Source organism: Octopus bimaculoides, chromosome 4 (genome assembly GCF_046866305.1).
Source record: "Octopus bimaculoides isolate indiv1 chromosome 4, ASM4686630v1, whole genome shotgun sequence".
NCBI classification, from domain to species: Eukaryota; Metazoa; Mollusca; class Cephalopoda; order Octopoda; family Octopodidae; genus Octopus; species Octopus bimaculoides.
The window spans coordinates 122853632-122874433 of record NC_142931.1 but is presented as its reverse complement, the minus strand read 5'-3'; the positions used below and the strand labels follow the sequence as shown (position 1 = coordinate 122874433).

General features: G+C 34.9%; 1 protein-coding gene across 4 annotated transcripts in view; it reads right to left on the bottom strand.

Moving 5' to 3' along the window:
• Nucleotides 1-20802, bottom strand: part of LOC106880303 (glycerol kinase 5) — a 134740-nt gene that overhangs the window by 62283 nt on the left and 51655 nt on the right. The window contains exons 1-2 of one of the 4 annotated variants that reach the window (XM_089351331.1): nt 16201-16247; nt 3932-4095 (exon numbers count right to left, since the gene is read on the bottom strand). The exons of 1 other annotated variant lie outside the window; for it this stretch is intronic. In XM_089351331.1, the coding sequence (XP_089207457.1) occupies nt 3932-4049 (118 nt within the window). In that variant the 5' untranslated portion in view covers nt 4050-4095; nt 16201-16247. Of the gene's footprint in view, nt 1-3931; nt 4096-16200; nt 16248-16383; nt 16807-20802 lie in introns of those variants that run through there. 2 more of the 4 variants (XM_052967406.2, XM_089351332.1) reach the window with 2 other exon arrangements.

Sequence of the window (20802 nt, the reverse complement as noted above, 5' to 3'; positions counted from 1 at the left end):
TTTGTATGTATGTATGTATGTATGTATCTGTAAGTGCATATCATATGTATTAAAAAGTAGGGGGTACTTGACTGTTATTTCTAATAAGCTGAATGACCCCCACCATCAGTTACTGAAACTGTTGAAGAAAAAAATATACATTTCTCCCTCTCTCTCACTCTCTTCTGCATCAAGCATAGCTCTTTCATGCTCATGCACAGACATGACAAATATAGTAACAGACTATATGGAGTGGATAGGTCACTGAAATGTCTGTAGGTAGATGGATGGCCAACTGAAATTACATTGTTCAGAGTGTATTGAACAGATATATATTTATCATTTAATACAGCTTGGCAATAAGGACTTCATTTGATTGACACTTCTCATTTGCAATGTTCATTTATTTATTCAATTTATGTCTGTTTATGTCATGCTAGCATGGTTACATATTATTGAAGCAATGATTAACTGCCTCTTACGAATCCTTTACCTGCTAATCAACTGAGAATTTTTTTTAATTCCATGGATCTTTGAAAGTACAAGAGTTATCTGATGATTTGTTGACTCAAAATTGTCAACAAAGTTCACTGTTTATAACTAAGCACTATCTTCGTGAAAGTGCAGACCGTAATATTCACATGTACACACACACTATCTAATCAACTAGTCTCCTCCCCACAAATTTCAGGACTTGTGCCTATAGTAGAAAGGATTATTAAGCTAATGTATGAGAGCATAAATTAATATGGAATTTTGATGGAAGGTTTGAATTTAAATCGGTTTAAAACAAGACATTTCTGATAAAGAACTAGGGGTGGTCCCAGTTGGGTTGGTCACAAAAAGGTTAATCAAATTATTGAAGTAGCACAGGAAACAACAAAACAAGAGATGTAGCATACAAACACATATTTACATTTTAAAGAAGCAATACTGCATATATCTCAGGACCACGGAGGTGACCCCTGTTGGTGCAGTAAGAAAGTTGCACAATGATTGCTTCTAATTTAGGCATTAGGCTGGCAATCTGAGGGAAGGTGGTTAGTTGATTACAATGACACCAGTACTTGACTGGAACTTTATTTTTGTTGAGTTTGAAAGATGAAAGGCAGAGTTTACCTCAGCAGGATTTAAACTCAGAATGTAATATACTGAAAGAAATAATGCAAGGTATTTTATCTGATGCTTTAAGTATAACTGCATAAGCATTTATGTGAGTTGCAAAGAAACACACAAATGCATGCACACACGCACACACAGTGTCAAAAGTACCAATTCATGCGTCTTACCAAAACATCATCTTAAAGCAATAATAGTAACAAATATTCCCATCAGTGGGAATATTTAACATTTTTAAAGAATTCCATTCTCCAGAAAAGAGAAGAAAAAAATCTTATTAAAACAGCTGCCATTCTGCAAGATTATGACTTGAACTAAATTTTTGATTAGAAACAAGTAACTGTGGGGATGGAAAGTGGAATGTGAAGTGAACTGAACTTAAATTAAGTTTCACTTCCTTTCAGGAATTAAGTACAAATACATCTCCAGACATTATTAATTAATTATGTTATTTTATTAATTAAAATCTAGAATAAATCAAGTGAATGTGAATGTTGTGAATAGGCAGAAATGGTAGTTCTGAGAACTGACTGATTTCCAGCATTTTGTTTTGTCTCTTGGATATTGTTTAAATCCTACAAGGAAGGAAGAGGTCAGTTTTCCTTCAAATTTCTTTGGGAGTCATTAAAACAAGATAGTGGGCAGGGAAAAAATGATAAAGCACTGAACTAAATGTTTTACACAATTAATTTTGTCTTTCTCTAATGTTCTTGGATTTCAAACCTTGCTAGGAGTTGGTTTGGATTTAAATTTCTCTGGGAGTGACTGAAATATACAAGTAATTCCCTGGTAAAGTCAATTAACTGACTGCATTCCCTTCTTGTGAAAATGCCCTTTGTGCCAAGTTGGAAGAAAATAATAATGATTAAATTTAAAGAACAGGCTCCAGAGGGAGATATAAATACCATAATATCTCAATCCTTGTTTCAATTTCAGCTGAGTTAGACTGGTTTAGTGATAAGCCAGCATTAGCATCATTATAATTGCATTTAGCATCATCATTGCCATTTTCATTGGTTTAGTATTCATTTCTCCAAGTCGACATAAATTCGGTAAAGTAAGCTGGAAGTCTGATTCCTTTATCCATCAACGACATTTTTCACCCTAGTTTTATGTTGTCATTCTGTCTATTCTGCCATTCACAACTTCACCCATAATAATAACAGCAGTATTTGTTTATTGAGCATTAAAAACCCTTTTCTCTTTCTTTGCTCCTCTGGAGATCTCCCTTAAAAACCCAATCCAAATAATGCCAGTCATTCTTGGATAAACCATTTACTTGAAACCAATAACAAGAAATAAGACTATTTAGTTTATATTATAATAAAAAAGACAGAAACAAAAAGAAAAACAGAAAGAAATTACAGCATGAAATCTGAAAAGAGAATTCCAGAGAGTTCCAGATATTTTTGTAATCCAAAGTATGAGAATCCAATTTCAGGACAATAGCCAATGTTTATATAGAACAGATTGTAAAAACAAAAAGAATCTTTGTTCAAACCAAATCTACAGGGAATTTTCTTAAATAAACAGAAAGAAATACATAAAATGAAAGAATTTTTATTCCAAATTTGGATGGACATTTTTTCATCACAAAATTACAGTTTAATTCTCGCAATCTTTTTTTAAAATTTTTTTTATTTCACTCATTTTTGTACCTATATTTTTCCATTCTAGCTTAGTTGCAAGGCTTCTTGTGAATTTGGATGGGTTCCTCCAAATTTGGATATTTTTATATTATTGGATCAATTACTTTTTACAGCTGAATATCCTTCCTACTGATAACCACTTGCAGTGTAGCATGGATTTAATTTGTTGTCAGTCAAACCAGCTGAAGCAAGTAGAGTTAGTTATGCACTTTACTCATGAACATAACATGATTACTGTAGTTATTTTTGAACACAGAACTCTATGGTTAGTAAGTACCAGCACATTAACTTTGCTGTTAATTTTAAGGAAAAGTAAAAAGGAACAAACAAATAGATTTAAAAAAAAATATTATGTAGACAATAGAAAAATATAAATGTAAAGAGACAATCATTACAACAACTACAATTACTACAACATCAATAAACTAAAGAAAATAAAGCATCAACTGAAAAAATGTGTGTAAAAATATAACATTGCATCTATTAATTCACATCTATTATTAAAGATGAACCATAAATGGGAGAAGAGACTTGTGTTTGACAGAACAGCAACGAAAATAGCAAGTAACAAGAAAATATGATAAGAAAAGAGGACAAGAGGGAAATAGACAATATTAAGTAAATCATGCAGAAAGAAAGTGATACAATAGCAAAAGGAAGCTTGATATTCCTTTTGAATATCAAGAGATACAGCTGATACAATAAGCATTTTTTTACAGTGTTACAACACAATAGACCAAATGATAAATATGTTATGCAGTCGGTATAAGAAGCAATTTTTACAGATACAACACAATAAACCAAATGACAATTTCATTTTGCAGTTGGTACAAAAAGCAGTTTTATACTGACATAACACAATAACCCAAAGGATAATTGTGTCATACAGTTGGTACAAGAAGCATTTTTATGATGATGCAATACATCAAATTAAAGGTAGATGGAAGTGGAGTGCTTCGGTTTTTACAATAAAACACCATAGTAAACTCAAAAGATGTGTGACATAGTTGGAACTGGAAGCACTTTTGAAATGACACAACACAGAATAAACCAATGACACATATACTACAGAACTGACACTGGAAGCAATATTTGCAGTGATGAAATGCACAGGAGTGTAGCAGTGCAAACACAAACTAAATGACTATTTGTGTTTCTACAAAGATTAAGTGAAGTTGTGTTACCGTAGGGGGGCAAGGAGAAATTACCCTCCACTGGACTATCAAGTGTGCTTTGCTGAGATTGTCCACACCTGGGCTGGACATGGTTTAACCATTTCCCAAATGAACTATTTCTTAACATTTTTGTTAGTTTGATAGTTTTCTATTGTGAAACATTCAGGATAAATCTGTAACATTTAAAACATAGGATTAAAAGACATGATGACAATTTTTCAGAGATTCAAGTGAGACAATGCAAAAATGAGAAAATAAAATACACATCTGATATCTTGTTTGATATACATAATACACCACATCTTATTTGATATTCATACTCAAGACATACACTACACAAGACATACACTACACAAGACATGCTGCTTCATTTGACATAATCAATGGGATAGATATTTCATAGACACTTCTAAAAATGGAAGTACTTAAGATTAGAAGATAACATACACACAGGAGATAATTAAATTACATTGCACACACATTAGAGTATATGAATTTATTAGAATATGACTATTTGTGTTATTACAAAGATTAAGCAAAGTTGTGTTGCTGTAGGGGAGCAAGGAAAAATTACCCTCCACTAGACTATCAAGTGTGCTTTGCTGAGATTGTCAACACCTGGGCTGAACATAGTTTTATCATTTCTCTAAAACATATATTAGGTTTTGACCTACCAGAGTTTAACAGTTGAAAGATCATCCACAATGCACTCAGAACCACACACCTGAGTCAATTCATACATACATTTAGAATACATTTACTGTTATATTCAATTTTATTGGCCTAATTCAGATTGAGGTAAGATAACCAAAAACGTCAGTGCTTTGGAAAGACAAATGTAATTGTAAATATGTAACTTTTCCTACCACTTATTTGTTAGAACTTTTTTTTATCATTTTAAAAATTTGTTTTATCACAATTTGAAACAATTATATATATATATATATATATATATATATATATATATATAGACATATGTTTATCTACATACTTAAGATAGCATAAACAGCCAAGTGGATATCAGTGAAAAACCAGCTAAGAGGTCAATGATTCATATTCTGTAATGATTTATATTGCTTTGTACATATCTTTAGCTTATATCCCAAATGGCCCAGTCCACCTAATTGCAAATAGGGACCATAAGATAGAAACAACTCACTGCTGTAAACAATGGAAACACTGTAAAGTGAGGAATTCAACGGTTGCTGTGAGCCTGGAGAAGGCAATGAGAAACCATTTTAGCATGATAATCTTTGTGAAGTGTTTAAAATGAACAGAGAACATTTTTAGGAGATAAGAAAATTACATTACACACACAATAGAGTATATGATTTTATTAAAATATATCATTGCTATTATGCAATAGTGCCCTAAGTCTAAAACGTTGCTTTTTCAGAAAAAAAAAAAAAAAAAATAGTTTCACCATTCATTCCATAGCAAAACCATTGTACTACATTTTGACAATTTTTTATATCTTGGTATCTGAAGCAGCTGGAGATACAATAGTTTAACCAAAAGAACAGGCTATTGCAAGCAAAAATAAATATTCTTTTCTACTCTAGACACACGGCCCGAAATTTTTAGGGAAGAGGCCAGTTGATTAGATTGACTCCAGTACACAACTGGTATTTAATTTATCGACCCTGAAAGGATGAAAGACAAAGTCAACCTCGGTGGAATTTGAACTCAGAACGTAAAGACAGACAAAATACCGCTAAGCATTTCGCCTGGTGTGCTAATGTTTCTGCCAGCTTGCTGCCTTAGCAAAAATAAATATTGAAAAAAAATAAAAAACACATTTGGCCAAATTTGGACATAAAACAGTTTAACATAATAGCAATGATATGTATTTCTACCATCACTCTAATACATATATTAGGTTTATGACACACAAGGGACCCATATTCTTCAGTGTTGAATGAAGTAGCATAGAGCATGGCATCCACTGACAATGATTGATATATCTTCCTTTGTTTTCCATTTTTATGTCAGTTTTTCATGCTACATGAGTTAGATGATTATACTATTGAAGTATTGTCTTACAGCTGAATGGCCTTCCTGTCACTAACTCTTATCAGTTTTTTAAGTAAGGGATCTCTTATTTTACATGTCTTTGACAGTGCAGAGCTAGTAGGTGATTTGTTGACAAGAAAAACAACAATGCTACTGCTTATATTTTATGATTCTTAGAAGTGCAAACACACTCACACAACATGATCCTCTTTCAGTTTCTGTCTACCAAATCCACTTACAAGGCTTTGATCAGCCTGGGGCTATAATAGAAGATACTTGCCCAAAGTTCTGTGCACTAGGACTGAATCACATAACAAGAAGAGGAGGCACAGTACAAGTGCAACACACAGACTGTTGTATTTATGTGGGACACTGATGAGGTGGAATGCATGATTGTATAATGTCTCTACTTATTATGTAATTATTTCAGTATTTTGCTGAAATGTGTGTATGTCTGATAAAGCTCTGAATACCACACCTGTTTTCTGTTTAGTGTTTCATACTATATATATAATTTTATATTGGGCTACAGTAATATTTAATAATGGTTTCTAGCATTTCTAGTTTTGGGAAGTTCTGTGGCATACACACACTGTCAGTAAATTGGATCAAGAAGCTAAACCAAATGATGTAAATACATGTAAAGCAGTAGTTGTGATATAAACTAAAAGGTCTAATTTTTATGTTATGCTGAACAAAATTGTTTTTCAAGTAATCAACTAGCCAACCAACCTACATCACATATTGTAATCACTTCAGCTAAATTGTTATAACAATGACTTAAAAGAAAGGATGGAGTAAGATGAATCAAAGACAATAGATTGCATGAACATCATTCACTGGCAGTAATAGATAAAGTTCTACTACCTACCTGACCTAATTAGTGCAGTGAGTAGCAAGACTAGGTTGAGTTGGGGGTGGGGGTCAAGGACATTGTATTATCTAGGGTAAAGAGTGGGTGGAAAAAAAAACATGCTTTGGGAACTGCTATCTAAGTGGAACAAAAGGTGGACTGTATGATGTATGACAAGTAGTATGATAATGAGTGAGAAAAAAAAAATGATGGCTGGATAGATGAAGGTAGAATACCAACAGTAAATAGGGATAGCAGCCAAATTGCCCTCAAACCATATCCAACCTGCCTTAAAAGAAATAAGGACACATTAGACAGACATGTAGATTTAGATATTCAAAAAGAAGGGACAGCTATGACTAGAATGCTTTTGATCAGTGTTTTTAAACCAATAAGGTTTACAGAAACCATAACATCAGTGAGCCAATGAGAGAGCTTCTTATGTGGCTGTTTGACCCACTAGGAGTAAAAGCCTTGATTTCCCCTCTACTAAAGGACACATTGGATAATAATGTAGTTCTAGATACCACCATGTCTGAATATATAGGATTGATAGTCACAGCTGGAATGCCTTTGATCGTAGGCTTACTATCTCTGAGTTGACCTGGGGCTGAAAGACTACAACAGCACAAACTATCATCAAACGGTATGGAAGTTACATGCAATAAATAAGATAATTGAAGTACCATCTTATAGGTTGTAGGTTAAAATTCTGAATTGGCATTTTACAGCATTTCTCAGCAGAGCATCTAATTCTACATGCCTCAATTCATTTATCTGTTTAGGGAATATGTGGCAGGAGTCTGGAGATGTTAGCAACAATAGACTGTTTTATATCACAAAGTTAATACTACTGAAAGTAAATCTAACTACTGCTTTCATGAGCCCCTGCAGATGAGAAAAAGTTTAGACAGAAAATAAGAATACTGAGTGTTTTTTTCTTCCTGCAATAATGGTAAATACATTCAGATGTAGTAGACTGAACATAAATGTAATTAATATTCATAAAGTGCATTTTGTTTGATGTTGCAGTCAACAATTCACCATGATTGATTAGGTTAAAACCTAATCAATCATCTATTAGGATAGCAAAAATAGATATTTTAAGGCCAAAATTAATCTGCAATCATCAAGCATTTAATACCTCCCACCAAACCCTACATTTAATGTAAATACAATGTAATGTACATGTTATAAAAGTACAATTAAATAATCGACTTACATCAACATTTCTGATTGTTGTGACATACAGAGTTAGTTTCTAAAATTTCACATTTAAAGTATTTTAAAGAGACAATACAGCTATTATTAAAATACACACAAACACACACATGTGCATGCATGCACACAAATTGTTACTAGGTTATGAGTTAAGTGCATTTGTAATAGCTTCATATCTTTCTTTAATACTGCTAAATGTCGGTTTTAGAATATTAATTTCCACTGTAATATGTTTTTGTTCTCTTTTGTTGTATGTTTGTAACATCAACAAAAAGTATTAAACTTACTACACACTGCAGCTTATCAAATATATAAAATACAAGATGATTCTGTCCCTATGACTAACAGATGGTGCTGATGCTACGATACTAATAATAATAATAATAATAATAATAAAACTATATATAATTCACGATAAATAAGATGATAACCACATGTGAACCACATGATAACCACATGATGTTTTACTTTGTTTTTAATAAGATGTTTTCATTAACATTTGATCTGTGTTAATTATAATTTTCTGTAGTGAAATAATAAATTACATTTGATTAGGCATGAGACTACATTTGTAGGAACAGGGAACATACAGACAACTAAATTGTTTTGTTTTAATAACAGAACCCTCAAGTGATGTCTTAATCCATATCAGACACACTTAATTTACTCAGAAGTAATCATTTTTTCCCCCTCTCTTCATTGCCGTTGTTTTGTCCTATGTCAGTTCTGATATAGCAGACTTATGAAGATGAAAAACATCCCTGCATGACCATAAGGAGTCTTTTAATCAGATATAATGTATCTAGGATTATATTATTCAATGTGTCCATTTTTTCCCTGCCAGATAGATTGTTGGGATTGCAAAGATTTCTTAAAATGACAGAAAAAAAGTTGTTTTTAGTTTGCATTGCCTAACTACAATAAAGGAAGGCTTGAAAAAGAATAAACAGACAATACTGTCTGGAATGTGACAAAAGTGAATTCAAAATCTTAAGTCTTTGATGATGCAGCAGCACAAATAACAACAACAATGATCATAATAATTGTTTCAAATATAAGCACAAGGCCTGAAATTTGGGAAAAGGAGTTAGTCAATTACTTTGATCTTGGTACTTGACTGGTACTTTATTGTACCAAAACAACGATAATAGTAATTGATCTCCATCAATATCAGTACCTTAATGATACATGTTTTATTGACTACAAGTTTAGATGTGGGAAAATTTGAAATCAGAACTACAATAACTAAATACTGCAAGATTTCTCAAACACTCTTGTAATTCTGATAGACTACTACCTCTCTTACAAAAATAATAATAATAATGATTTCAAATTTTGGCACAAGACCAGTAATTTCCAAGGAGGGGGTAAGTTGATTACATTGATCCCAGTGCTCAACTGGTACTTATTTTATTGTCCTCAAAAGATGAAAGGCAAAGTCGACCACAGTGGTATTTAAACTCAGAAGATAAAGACAAACAAAAAAAAAACACTCAGCATTTTGCCTAGCATGCTAATGATTCTGCCAGCTTGCCACCTTAAATAATGCTAATAATTTTAGTTTCAAATTTTGGCACAAGGCCAGCAGTTTCAGGGGAGAGGCTAAGCCGACCTTGATGGATTTGAACTCGGAACATAAAGATGGATGAAATGCCACTAAGCATTTTACCCAGCATGCTAATGATTCTACCAGCTCACCATCCATTTTCACCACCCACTATTCCTGGAAGGGTCATGGAGGTAGTCAGTCCTTAGGCACCTCCTCCATAGGGTCTGATTTAAAACAACTAAAATCAAACTTTCCTAAATTCTTCATTATTTTCAAAATTTATGGAAACTAAGGCAGCATATTTTAATAGGATTAATGAACAATATTGGTATTTATATGGTACAATGTTGGTACTTATTGTATGAGTGACCCAGGGAGAATGAAATGCATAGTCAACCTCAATGTGCTCTGAACTCAGATTGTAATGGTGACATACATTAGAATTGAACCAAGAAATCTGTGATTGAGAAGCAAACTTAACTAGTAAATGATGTAACCCATCCCTTACACAGCTACAGACAATAATTAATGGCTCACTAATCATATCAACAACAATAAAAATAAACATTTTAGAAATTATTTTCAGTTCTCGTCATAAGTCTTACAATTAGTTAGTGTTGATAATTGTACTTCCACTGTAACACAACACTTTATCACCCCCTCAGTTTAATACTCTCAACACTAAACTAATACAGTTGTTTTACATGGCTAACACCAACTATCTTACCCACTTTATTGTTTTGATTAAACATAAAACAATTTCAGTTCTGTTTCCCAGACGACAAAAATAATAGCATAAAATAATATATACAAAAAAAAAACATGAGAAACAAAACTATACAGTCAAGTATAATTTACATGTGTCTGATTTCTTTACACCAAAACACTGATTTTAAAGAGTCAAATGTTGCAATTAAGGCCAACTATGGTTGAGGTTAAAGTCAATTAGACAATATAAACACACACATAAAATATATATATAAACACACACACACACACACACATAAAATATATATAAACACACACACACATAAAATATATATAAACACACATAAAATATATATAAACACGTTAAAAATATGAATACACATAAAATATAAACACACACACACAGAGCAAAAATACATATTTTGCAAACAGTATTGAAAGTATTAAAGATATAATTTAAATTAACTTATGATTTCATGAGAAACAGAATTATATGATCATTGCATGCTGGCATAGGCTGGATAATCTGACTGTGGTTGGTAAGCCAGAAGACTGCATGTACCAAGCTTTACTGCTTGCTTTGGCATGGTTTCTGCATCTGGACGCCCTTCCAAATGCCAACCACTTTACAGAATGTACCAAGTGCTTTTTCGTGGCACCAGCATCAGCAGAATAAAAAAACATTTATTGGTGAAAGGATTAAATACACGGATGCAGAGTCAAATTTATTACTAAGCAAAATGGTTGATGTTCAAGGAATGTTTAAAGGAATGTTTAACCAGTCTTGATACAACTTTAGCCAAAATAAATGTTCTAAAATCAAAATCAAAAATTTTCACAAGGCGCAAGAGTGGCTGTGTAGTAAGTAGCTTGCTTACCAACCACATAGTTCTGGGTTCAGTCCCACTGCGTGGCACCTTGGGCAAGTGTCTTCTACTATAGCCTCAGGCCGACTAAAGCCTTGTGAGTGGATTTGGTAGACGGAAACTGAAAGAAGCCCATCGTATATATATGTGTATGCGTGTTTGTGTGTCTGTGTTTGTCCCCTCAACATTGCTTGACAACCGTTGCTGGTGTGTTTAGGTCCCTGTAACTTAGCGGTTCGGCAAAAGGGAATGATAGAATAAGTACTAGGCTTACAAAGAATAAGTCCTGGGGTCGATTTGCTCGACTAAAGGTGGTGCTCCAGCATGGCTACAGTCAAATGACTGAAACAAGTAAAAGAGTAAGGTTTTTTCGTTAAAGAAAAAATATTATTAGAACTCCATTTAATTATTAGAATTCCACTTAGGGTGTCACTCAGTTAGTTGTCCTAGAGTGACAGCTATATTTTCTCTCCAAAACACTAACTGCAAAACTATATTATTTAATCCATTAGCATTTAACCTAGCCATGTCCAGCCAAAATATTCTACATGCTTTATGCTAAAACTGACCATTGAAATCTCGAAGCTACAAGATAATGCATGATTAATTCAAAACAATGTGAATAAATGAGCATTACATTTGACAAAGAAATCTGGATGCTACAGGGTCAGCATTTAAACTGGCCATATCCAGCCCAAATATTCTACTTGTTTTATGTTAAAACTGGCCAGATCTGCCCTCTGCCATCTACCCTGCAATGTCTTTCAAAAAATAAAGAATCACATCATTGAAATCTCGAAGCTATGTTATAATGCATGATTAATTCAAAACAATGTGAGTAAATAAGTATCACATTTGACAAAATATCTGAATGCTAAAGGGTTAATGATAGTCACAAATGTTGACTTAGGTTGCTATTGTTGTTGATTAGCTTCAGTTCAGTCCTGATCCATTAAACCTATAATGAAAAGAATTCCAGCAATGATGAACCAAATTCAGACCATTGGATCAAGCAGTCCTAAATAAACTGTCTTCCTTTCTGCATTTTTAAAATTTCATTTTATCTTAATAGTAGGGTGTGTTTGAAGGAAATTTGGCTACTTTTCCAAGCAAATTGAATGAACATTGTAGAATCTACCTGACTGGCTTTAATTCAAGCCAGTCAATAGAGTGACTGAAAACTCCAATAGAGTGATTCCAAGTGCTGAAGTTATATCAAGACTAGTTAAACACCAATCTCTTTGCTTAATAATAAATCTGAACATCAATCTTTTCGCTTGAACATCAGTTTCTTTACTTAATAAATCTGAGCCTACATTCATGTATTTAATCCTTTCACCAATAAATGTTTGTTATTCTGCTGGTGCCACATAAAAAGCAACCAATCCATTCTGTAAAATGCAAGCATCCAGCTGTAGAAACCATGCCAAAGCGGAAGCAGAGCTTGGTGCAGTCTTCTGATTTACCAGCTCCTGTCAAATTGTCCAACCCATGCCAGCATGGAAAACAGACATTAAATGATGATGATTCTTTTATTAACAAACCTTGATTTATATATATATTTGTATGTGCGTGGCTGTGTGTGTATGTATGTATGTATGTATGTGTGTGTATCTGTATAGATGTTTGGTCTAAATGGCCACATGACTTTGTATGATTACACACTCATACTATGAACCTTAAAAGTACATAGCATCAGCTTTAGCATTCGGGTAGACAGACAATTTTGAGGCAAATGCTTTGAAGCATGTAAAACATGAAAAGCACCTTCCCTCCACCCGACTCCCTATATGGAACAGGCGACACCAGGTGACACACCAGGTGACACCACCAATGACATCCAACTGAGTGATTGATTATATAACATTTGCACAGCTTCAGTTGAGTGAGGATAACTATATACTGTTTGAAAGTGTTCACAATGTTGTTCAGTTCTCAATTTAACAAACTGAAGTCTGGGTGAGTCTGCAGTGAAGTTTAAATGTGATGATGTCATTCAATATATTACAGTCAATTCTTTAGGTTGTTGTATAGCCCAAAGTTAGCAAACAGACCTACAATCAAATATGCTCCATCCTTAATTGTTTTTCCATTTTTTTTTTATCTATGACTACTTTGAGCAAATGCATACTTCCTTTTTTAAAAAGATAGATATGACTTAAAGATGTTTTGGCTGTTATATCTAGCAAATTGTGTCACCATCTAGTGACTCCAATACTGATGTGTCTTGAGGTTAAATAACGTAAGTGGATACTAGAAATAACAACCAAAGACTCCTTCAAATCTATGCAGTCTTTTTTTTTAAGAGTGGGAGGGCACTTTGTACTTATTTTAAAACCTTCAATTGAAGAGGAGAGACATAAGCCCATTACCCATCATGATTGGTAAAAGGAGTCCTCAAACTGGAGACCTAACCTGATAGCATACAAAAGGTACCCAAGATGCCGGGTGATGGTATTAAACTGGGTGAAGGGTTAAGTCTACCACTTAAGCAGGCCACAACAGGATTTGAAATCAGAACGCAAAGAACTGGAACAAATACCAAAATGCATCAGGTCTCACAATTTTCTACAGTTCCAGCAATCCTATGGTTACACTGATTTTACAATCAATTGTTTGATCAATAAGATAATTTAATGTGTGGGGAGAGAAGGAGGTGGAGTTTAAACACATGGTGTCTGTAAAAAAGCAATGAAAATTAAATAAATAAATATAAGGCTGATCACAGCTGTGATGCCTTTTGGTCATTGATCAACTTAATCAGAGCTGACCAACAGCTAAACAATAACTTAAAGTACTCGATTTGCGTGTATGAAAGTGCATATGCTCTGTATGTATTAGTCCATATGATAATTAAAATAAAAATGGTTTCAAATTTTAGCACAAGGTCATAATAATAATAACTGGATCCTGTCAAACTGTCCAACCCATGCCAGCATGGAAAATGGACTTTAATTGAATAATAAGTAATTCTTTCTATTATAGACACGAGGCCTGAAATTTTATAGGAGGGGGCTAGTCAATTACATTGACCCCAGTACTTGAATACTACTTATTTTCTTGACCCTGAAAGGATGAAAGGTAAGTTGGCTTCAACGAAATTTGAACTCTAAAGAGTCAGAAGAAATTAATAATAATAATAATAATTGTATGAATGACCACACAAGTGCATCGGACCTCTGTAGAATGTGTGGGAAGAAGGTTGAAAGTGTGACTCACACTGTTAGTGCTTGTGAAAATTTTGTGCAGAAAGAGTACAAGCGTAGACAAGACAAAGTAGCCCAAAACCTCCACTGGCTACTATGCCGTAAGTATGGATATGAGGTTACAGGTGCCGGGTATCAACATACACCGGAAAAGGTAATGGATGAAAAGGGGAAGGCAAAAATCCTCTGGGACTTTGATTTCCAGACAGACAAAGTGTTAGAGCACCAGACAGACAAAGTGTTAGAGTGCAAACAAGAGTGCCTAATAATTGATGTAGCAGTGCCAGGAGATGAACATATCATCATGAAAGAAAGAGAAAAAGTTGATAAATATGGAGACTTGAGAATTGAGATCGCTAAGATGTGGCAGCTACGAGAGTTGAACATGAAGGTTATCCCTATTGTCATTGGAGCATTGGGTTCGATACCACCGAATGTGAAAAAACATCTGAAAATCTTAGAGATACCCTGCAATCTAGATGTATTGCAAAAATTGACATTACTTGGAACTGCATGCATACTGCATAAAGTACTGTCTGTCTGAGGTCCTTGTTGTTACTTGACAACCAGTACAAATCCCCAGTAGACACAATATCTTCAATCAACAATCTCATGACATTGTATACTGTGCGACGTCTATAATAATAATAATAGTAATAATAATAATAATAATTTCAGATTTTGCCACAAGGGCAGCAATTTTGGGGGAGGGGATGAGTTGATTCAGCTCATTGCCTTCATAATAATAATAATAATAATAATAATAATAATAATAATGATTTCAAATTTTGGTACAAGGCCAGAAATCTCAGGGAAGCAGGAAAAGTCATTTACATCAACCCCAGGGCTCGATTGGTACTTATTTTATTGACCCTGAAATGATGAAAGGCGAAGTCAATCATAGTGGAACTTGAACCCAGAACGTAAAAGACAGACAAAATTGCAGCTAAGCATTTTGTCTAATGACAACATAAATAGATGCAGTACACCAACAGGGTGAGTCTACCCCACCCTAATTTGAACACAATGCTACTGGCATAAAACTATCAAAGAAAAAGAAAATAATAATATATAAATAGATATTATTATATTGATAAGAAAAGTCAGTATTTCAAATACTTAAGTGGGTAGGAGAAAAATGAAACCTCTGAATTTAAATGCTCTGGACCTTTAAGAATTCTTGAAGTTTAAATCCCTTGTAGTAGTAGTAGTAGTAGTAGTAGTAGTAGAACTTTATCCACTGCCACTACTGCGTACCACATGCTAAAGAATGGGGGTGGGGGTGCTATTTATTTATTCTTGACACTAAATCAACACAAAACCACTAATCCTTTCTTTAAGGAAAATAATTACATTCAAGTCAAATGGATTAGTACACCTCACCATCCTTTCCCGCCACAGTTTATTAATAACTATTTTTTATTTTTAATATGATATAACCATTGGTTAAACTGATTTTATGATTAATCATTCAATAAAGATAAACGATTTGATGATTTGATAGATCGAACAATTGATCCAGCACAATTTGAATTCAGAGCTGGAGCAAGTGTCAGTCAGAGCGGATGAAAGCAGCTGTTGATGACAGTGGTGGTGACGGTGGTGAGAGAGACAGTGGTGGTGACGGTGGTGATAGTGGCAGTGGTGGTGACGGTGGTGATTGTAATAATGATATAGTAACTAAATGGTAAAGTGAGTGTACATAGGTGTGTGTGTGTGTGTGTGTGTGCATGCACGCGTGTCTGCTTGTCTCTGTACATGTGCATACCTGTATGTCTACATGTGTGAGTGAATGTTTGTGTGTGTGTGTGTAGGAATTAATAGTCTTAGCACCTACACAAAGAATGGTAAATGACACCCACCTGCCAACTTCTATGTAGTAGTAGTAGTAGTAGTAGTAGTCTCTCACCTATACTAGAATGAGAGATGAAGATAGATAGATAGATAAAGAGAGAATGAAAAAGCAAAAGAAAGCAGTAGTAGCAGCAGCAGCAGCAGTAATAGTAGTAGTAGTAGTAGTAGTAGTAGTAGTAGTAGTAACTCACCTTACACAAAACAAGAATGGTGTAAAAATCTGGAACCTGAAGAAACTGGCAGAATTGGGCTCCAAGAAAAAGTAGCTGAGCTACAGACTAGTTTGGTGTCTATGATGGTAGTGGTGGTGGTGGCTGCAGTGTGGGTGTATGTGCATGTGAGCAGTAACAGTAGTAGTGGTGGTGGTGGTGGTGGTGGTGGTGGTGGTGACAACTTTAGAATGTAAAAGGAGGTAGAGAACACTAATGCTACCACTACTAGTGCTACTACAATTCTACTACTACTACTACTACTACTACTACTACTACTTTCCAAACCTGTCCACTGGGGGTCAAGTATTTCTCAATTTCTAGGCTCCTGTTTCTATTGGGATAACCTTACAGAGAGAGTGTTAAAGTGGCAGTGTCGATTGAGGTTAGTAAAGGTTGTGTGGTGGATGCGATAATAGGGGTGCTAATAGTGATGGGGTGGAGGTGCTAGTGGTAATAATGCTGAGGTGGTGGAACATAGTAAAGTGGTGGTGGTGGTGGTGGTGGTGGTGATATAGTAATTGGTTGTGGTGGTGATTGTACATGTATGTATAAAACTACAAGAAAAAGACATGTAGCTACACACACACACACACACACGTGATGGGGATGGGTATAATGGTGATGGTATTGTAGTGGTAGTGGAAATGGTGTGGAGAGGGGTGGTGGTAGTGATGATTGTATGGACCCCCTACCTCCACCAGAATGCTCACACCCACTCAAGCACTTACAAACATATACAGTTATATATACACATACACGAACAATACATGCAAGATGCACATGTATACATTAAGTAATGTGTGTGTGTGTGTGTGTGTGTGTGTGTGTCTTTATGGTAGTATTTATAAACAAACATACACACGCATACACTACATAATACCATCCCCTCCCTATATCTTACACATAACCCTGAAATCACTCCATACACACACAGTGTTGTCACATGTCTATGGGAAAAGGGAGAAGTGCTGTGGGGTAAGAATGAGTAGAGCTGAAGCCCACACCATCACCCACCACTACCACTGCCGCCACCACCACCACCCTAATACTATCACACATAGACATGCTGGCAAATCATAACCACAATCAAACACTAGAGCCAACAAGATAAGTCTGTATGTGTTTGCTCAACATGCTGGAAATAATAGCTAAATTTTCCTCAAATCTCAGTCATCAAAAGAGAAGGAGATTGGATAACGCAGTCAGAGATATTCACAATACTTGAGCAAATAATAAAATGGTCAAGCTTGGAACATATATAATCACAGGTCTGCACAATGAGAACTGACACAGGCTTGAACAACAACTAGAACCTGAACAAATGAGCTTTTATGCAATGATCTTTCCTCAGCTGAAAATAGCAGCCAAATTTCCTTCAAATCATACTCTGCCATATTAAAATACAGAAAAGATCCTGCAAAATATATTCTAGGGTACACTGCTACTATACTACATTAACCCTCTTGAGACACCCAGGCCAATTGATCAGCCCAAGTGATACAAGCTGAAAGGATTTTGAGGTGGATCCATTGCCCTGATGGAACAAATGTTGTGAATAGTTGGTTTTGAAGTATAATAGTTAATCAGGTATCATTTTTCAGTAGACATCTTGCAACAGAAAAAACATTTTTGCATTTTTGGCTACACATTCAAAATAACACTGTATGTCCCAAAAGGGTTAATAAACGGCAAGATATGCTCAATCAGATCTGATCTCAGATCAAACAACAGCAAACAATTCTAATACAACTATCACCACCAGCAAAATCATCTTGAATTCTGTAGATGAAACCTAATAAGCCAAAAAAGACTAAATACTGTTTATAAATAGATAAAGGACCGAACCAGTGCGTGTATTTATTACCGGCATAATGCCTCTCCCAAGGTTCAATAACATTTGGAGAATATCTCCCTAGCTTGCTCAGTCAAAGAATATTGTTAATTTACAAACCAATTTAATGGGTTTTTTCCTAATCACTGCATTTTAATATACTGTGGTTATTTCTCATACTGAAAACTGGAAATAATCAAACCTACATCGGTTGCATTGTATGTTAGCACTCCTTTACGCAAACATTATCGAACACAATTTCACACATAGAGACACACACTCATACATCATTGTAATCATCATACATACATATCAGGTTGAGTAAAAAGTAAGCAACTTTTTGGACCATGATGAATTTGTACCAGATTTTTGCAGAGTTTTGAATTTTTTAAAACATTTTTTTACAATTGTCTGATAATACAGACATAGACTTGCCCAAATGCATCAATAAACTAACATTGATATTTTTTTCACCATTGTTACAACCATCTGAAATGTATCTGTCAAAGCGCAATATTCAAGCAATTTTGCTATTCAACTTCAAAAAGGATGTAAAGCAGCTGAAACTGCTCACAACATCAACAAAATGTTTGGTGAGGAAGTGACTAGTGAGTGGTCAGCTTGAAAATGGTTTAAATGATTTTGCAGTGGAGACCTGAGCCTTGAAGATCATGAATGTAGTGCTTGCCTATCTGTCATTGATGACGGTCAATTAAAGACTGTCGTTGAGAAAGATCCATGTAAAACCATTTGAGAACTGGCAAAAGAACTTCAAGTTAGCCAGAAAACTGCCTGCAACCATTTGCATGCAAGTGGAAAATCAAAAAGGGTACCACATGATTTGAAAGAAAATCAGAAAATGTGCAGATATGAAATTTGCTCGTTGCTTCTTCTCTGTAACCAGACTGATCCATTTCTCGACTGCATTATAACTTGTGATGAAAAGTGGATTCTGTACAATAATTAAAAATGTTCTTCGCAGTGGTTGGACCAAAATGAAGCACCAAAAACCTTCCCTAAACCAGAGCTCTTCAAAAAGAAGGTTATGGTGGCTGTTTGGTGGTATACTGATGGACTCATCCACTATAACTTCTTAAAACACCAAAAAACTATTACTGCAGAAACGTATTGCCATGAAATTGCCAAAATGAACGCAAAACTGCCTCTCCTCCCTCCCAGATTGGTCAACAGAAGAGGACCAATCATTCTTCATGACAATGCTCAACCACACATTTCACTAATGACGCTCCAGAAGAAGTTAAAAAATCAAATTGATGCTGAAAGTGTGTTCAAAGAGTTCATCAGCTCCAGAACTCCAGATTTTTATGTTACCAGAATAAACAAACTTGTAACTCGGTAAAAATGTGCTGACTGTAATGGTACTTATTTTGATGAATAAAATTTCCTCATTGTTGAAATATATTGTGATGAATTTCAGGTTTCAAAACGTTGCTTACTTTTTACTCAGCTTGATACCAATGATAAGGTTTATTTTCTAGTAGACACATAGATTATCATTGCCACCAACATACATATGCAACAAACCATTGGCATTGCACGCACAGTATAAAGTAAATAAATCACCGTTTGTTTTTATAACGAGTATGTAGTTGTCAAATAAGCTGAATTACCTGCTCATTAAATTAGCACTATGTGGCTGAGTATTCTTAAGACATGCCATGTGTACCCTTAATGTAATCCTCAAAGAAAATCAGCATGACAGTTTGTGACAAGACTGGATCTTTGAATTATAAACACAATCCATTTCAAAAGCTTCCACACAATTTCCATCTACTCAAAAAATCACCCAAGAGTTTGGGTTCAATTAAAGACTCTTTCATTGGAGAGACTTGCTCAAGATGTCATACAGAGGGATTGAACTCAGTACCTTGACAGTGAATTGAACTTCTTAAACCATTTGGTCATATTATGCCCATCCACTAACATAACACCCACACACACAACTTCTCCTCCTCCCATCCCTTCCACACCAAACGGGCCATCCCCTACTCCCAGTTCCATCCAAGGGAACCTCTATATGGTAGTTCATCTTACCAGAAATATAAGCTAAATCTCCTTCAAATGACACCTTACTATCTTCAAACGGGTTGGCGGTGGGGAAAGAATGCTTTGAATAATGTAGTGCTAGACAGATAGCATGAGACAACAGGGTGGTTATGGCAGGAATGCTGTTTTGATTAGCATTGACTAGGAGCTAAACTACAACAACCCCTTTAAAATAATTGGGTAGGAGAGGCATTCTCATTATATTCCCCCCACCCCACCCCACATAAAGTAACTTAGCTTCACCACAACCACTACATTACCCCCCACTCCACATCACCACCATCTTTACCACACTAACCCTCACCATCACCACCAGTACTACTATTCAATCATTACACTACACTGCAAACGCCACACCAATCATACCACCAGACCAACATGCTGTAATAATCACAGTGATCACATCACCACCACTGCTGCCCGTCACACACACACACACACACACACACACACACACATTGCCACTGCTGCTGCCACCACCATAACAACAAAGCAAGTTC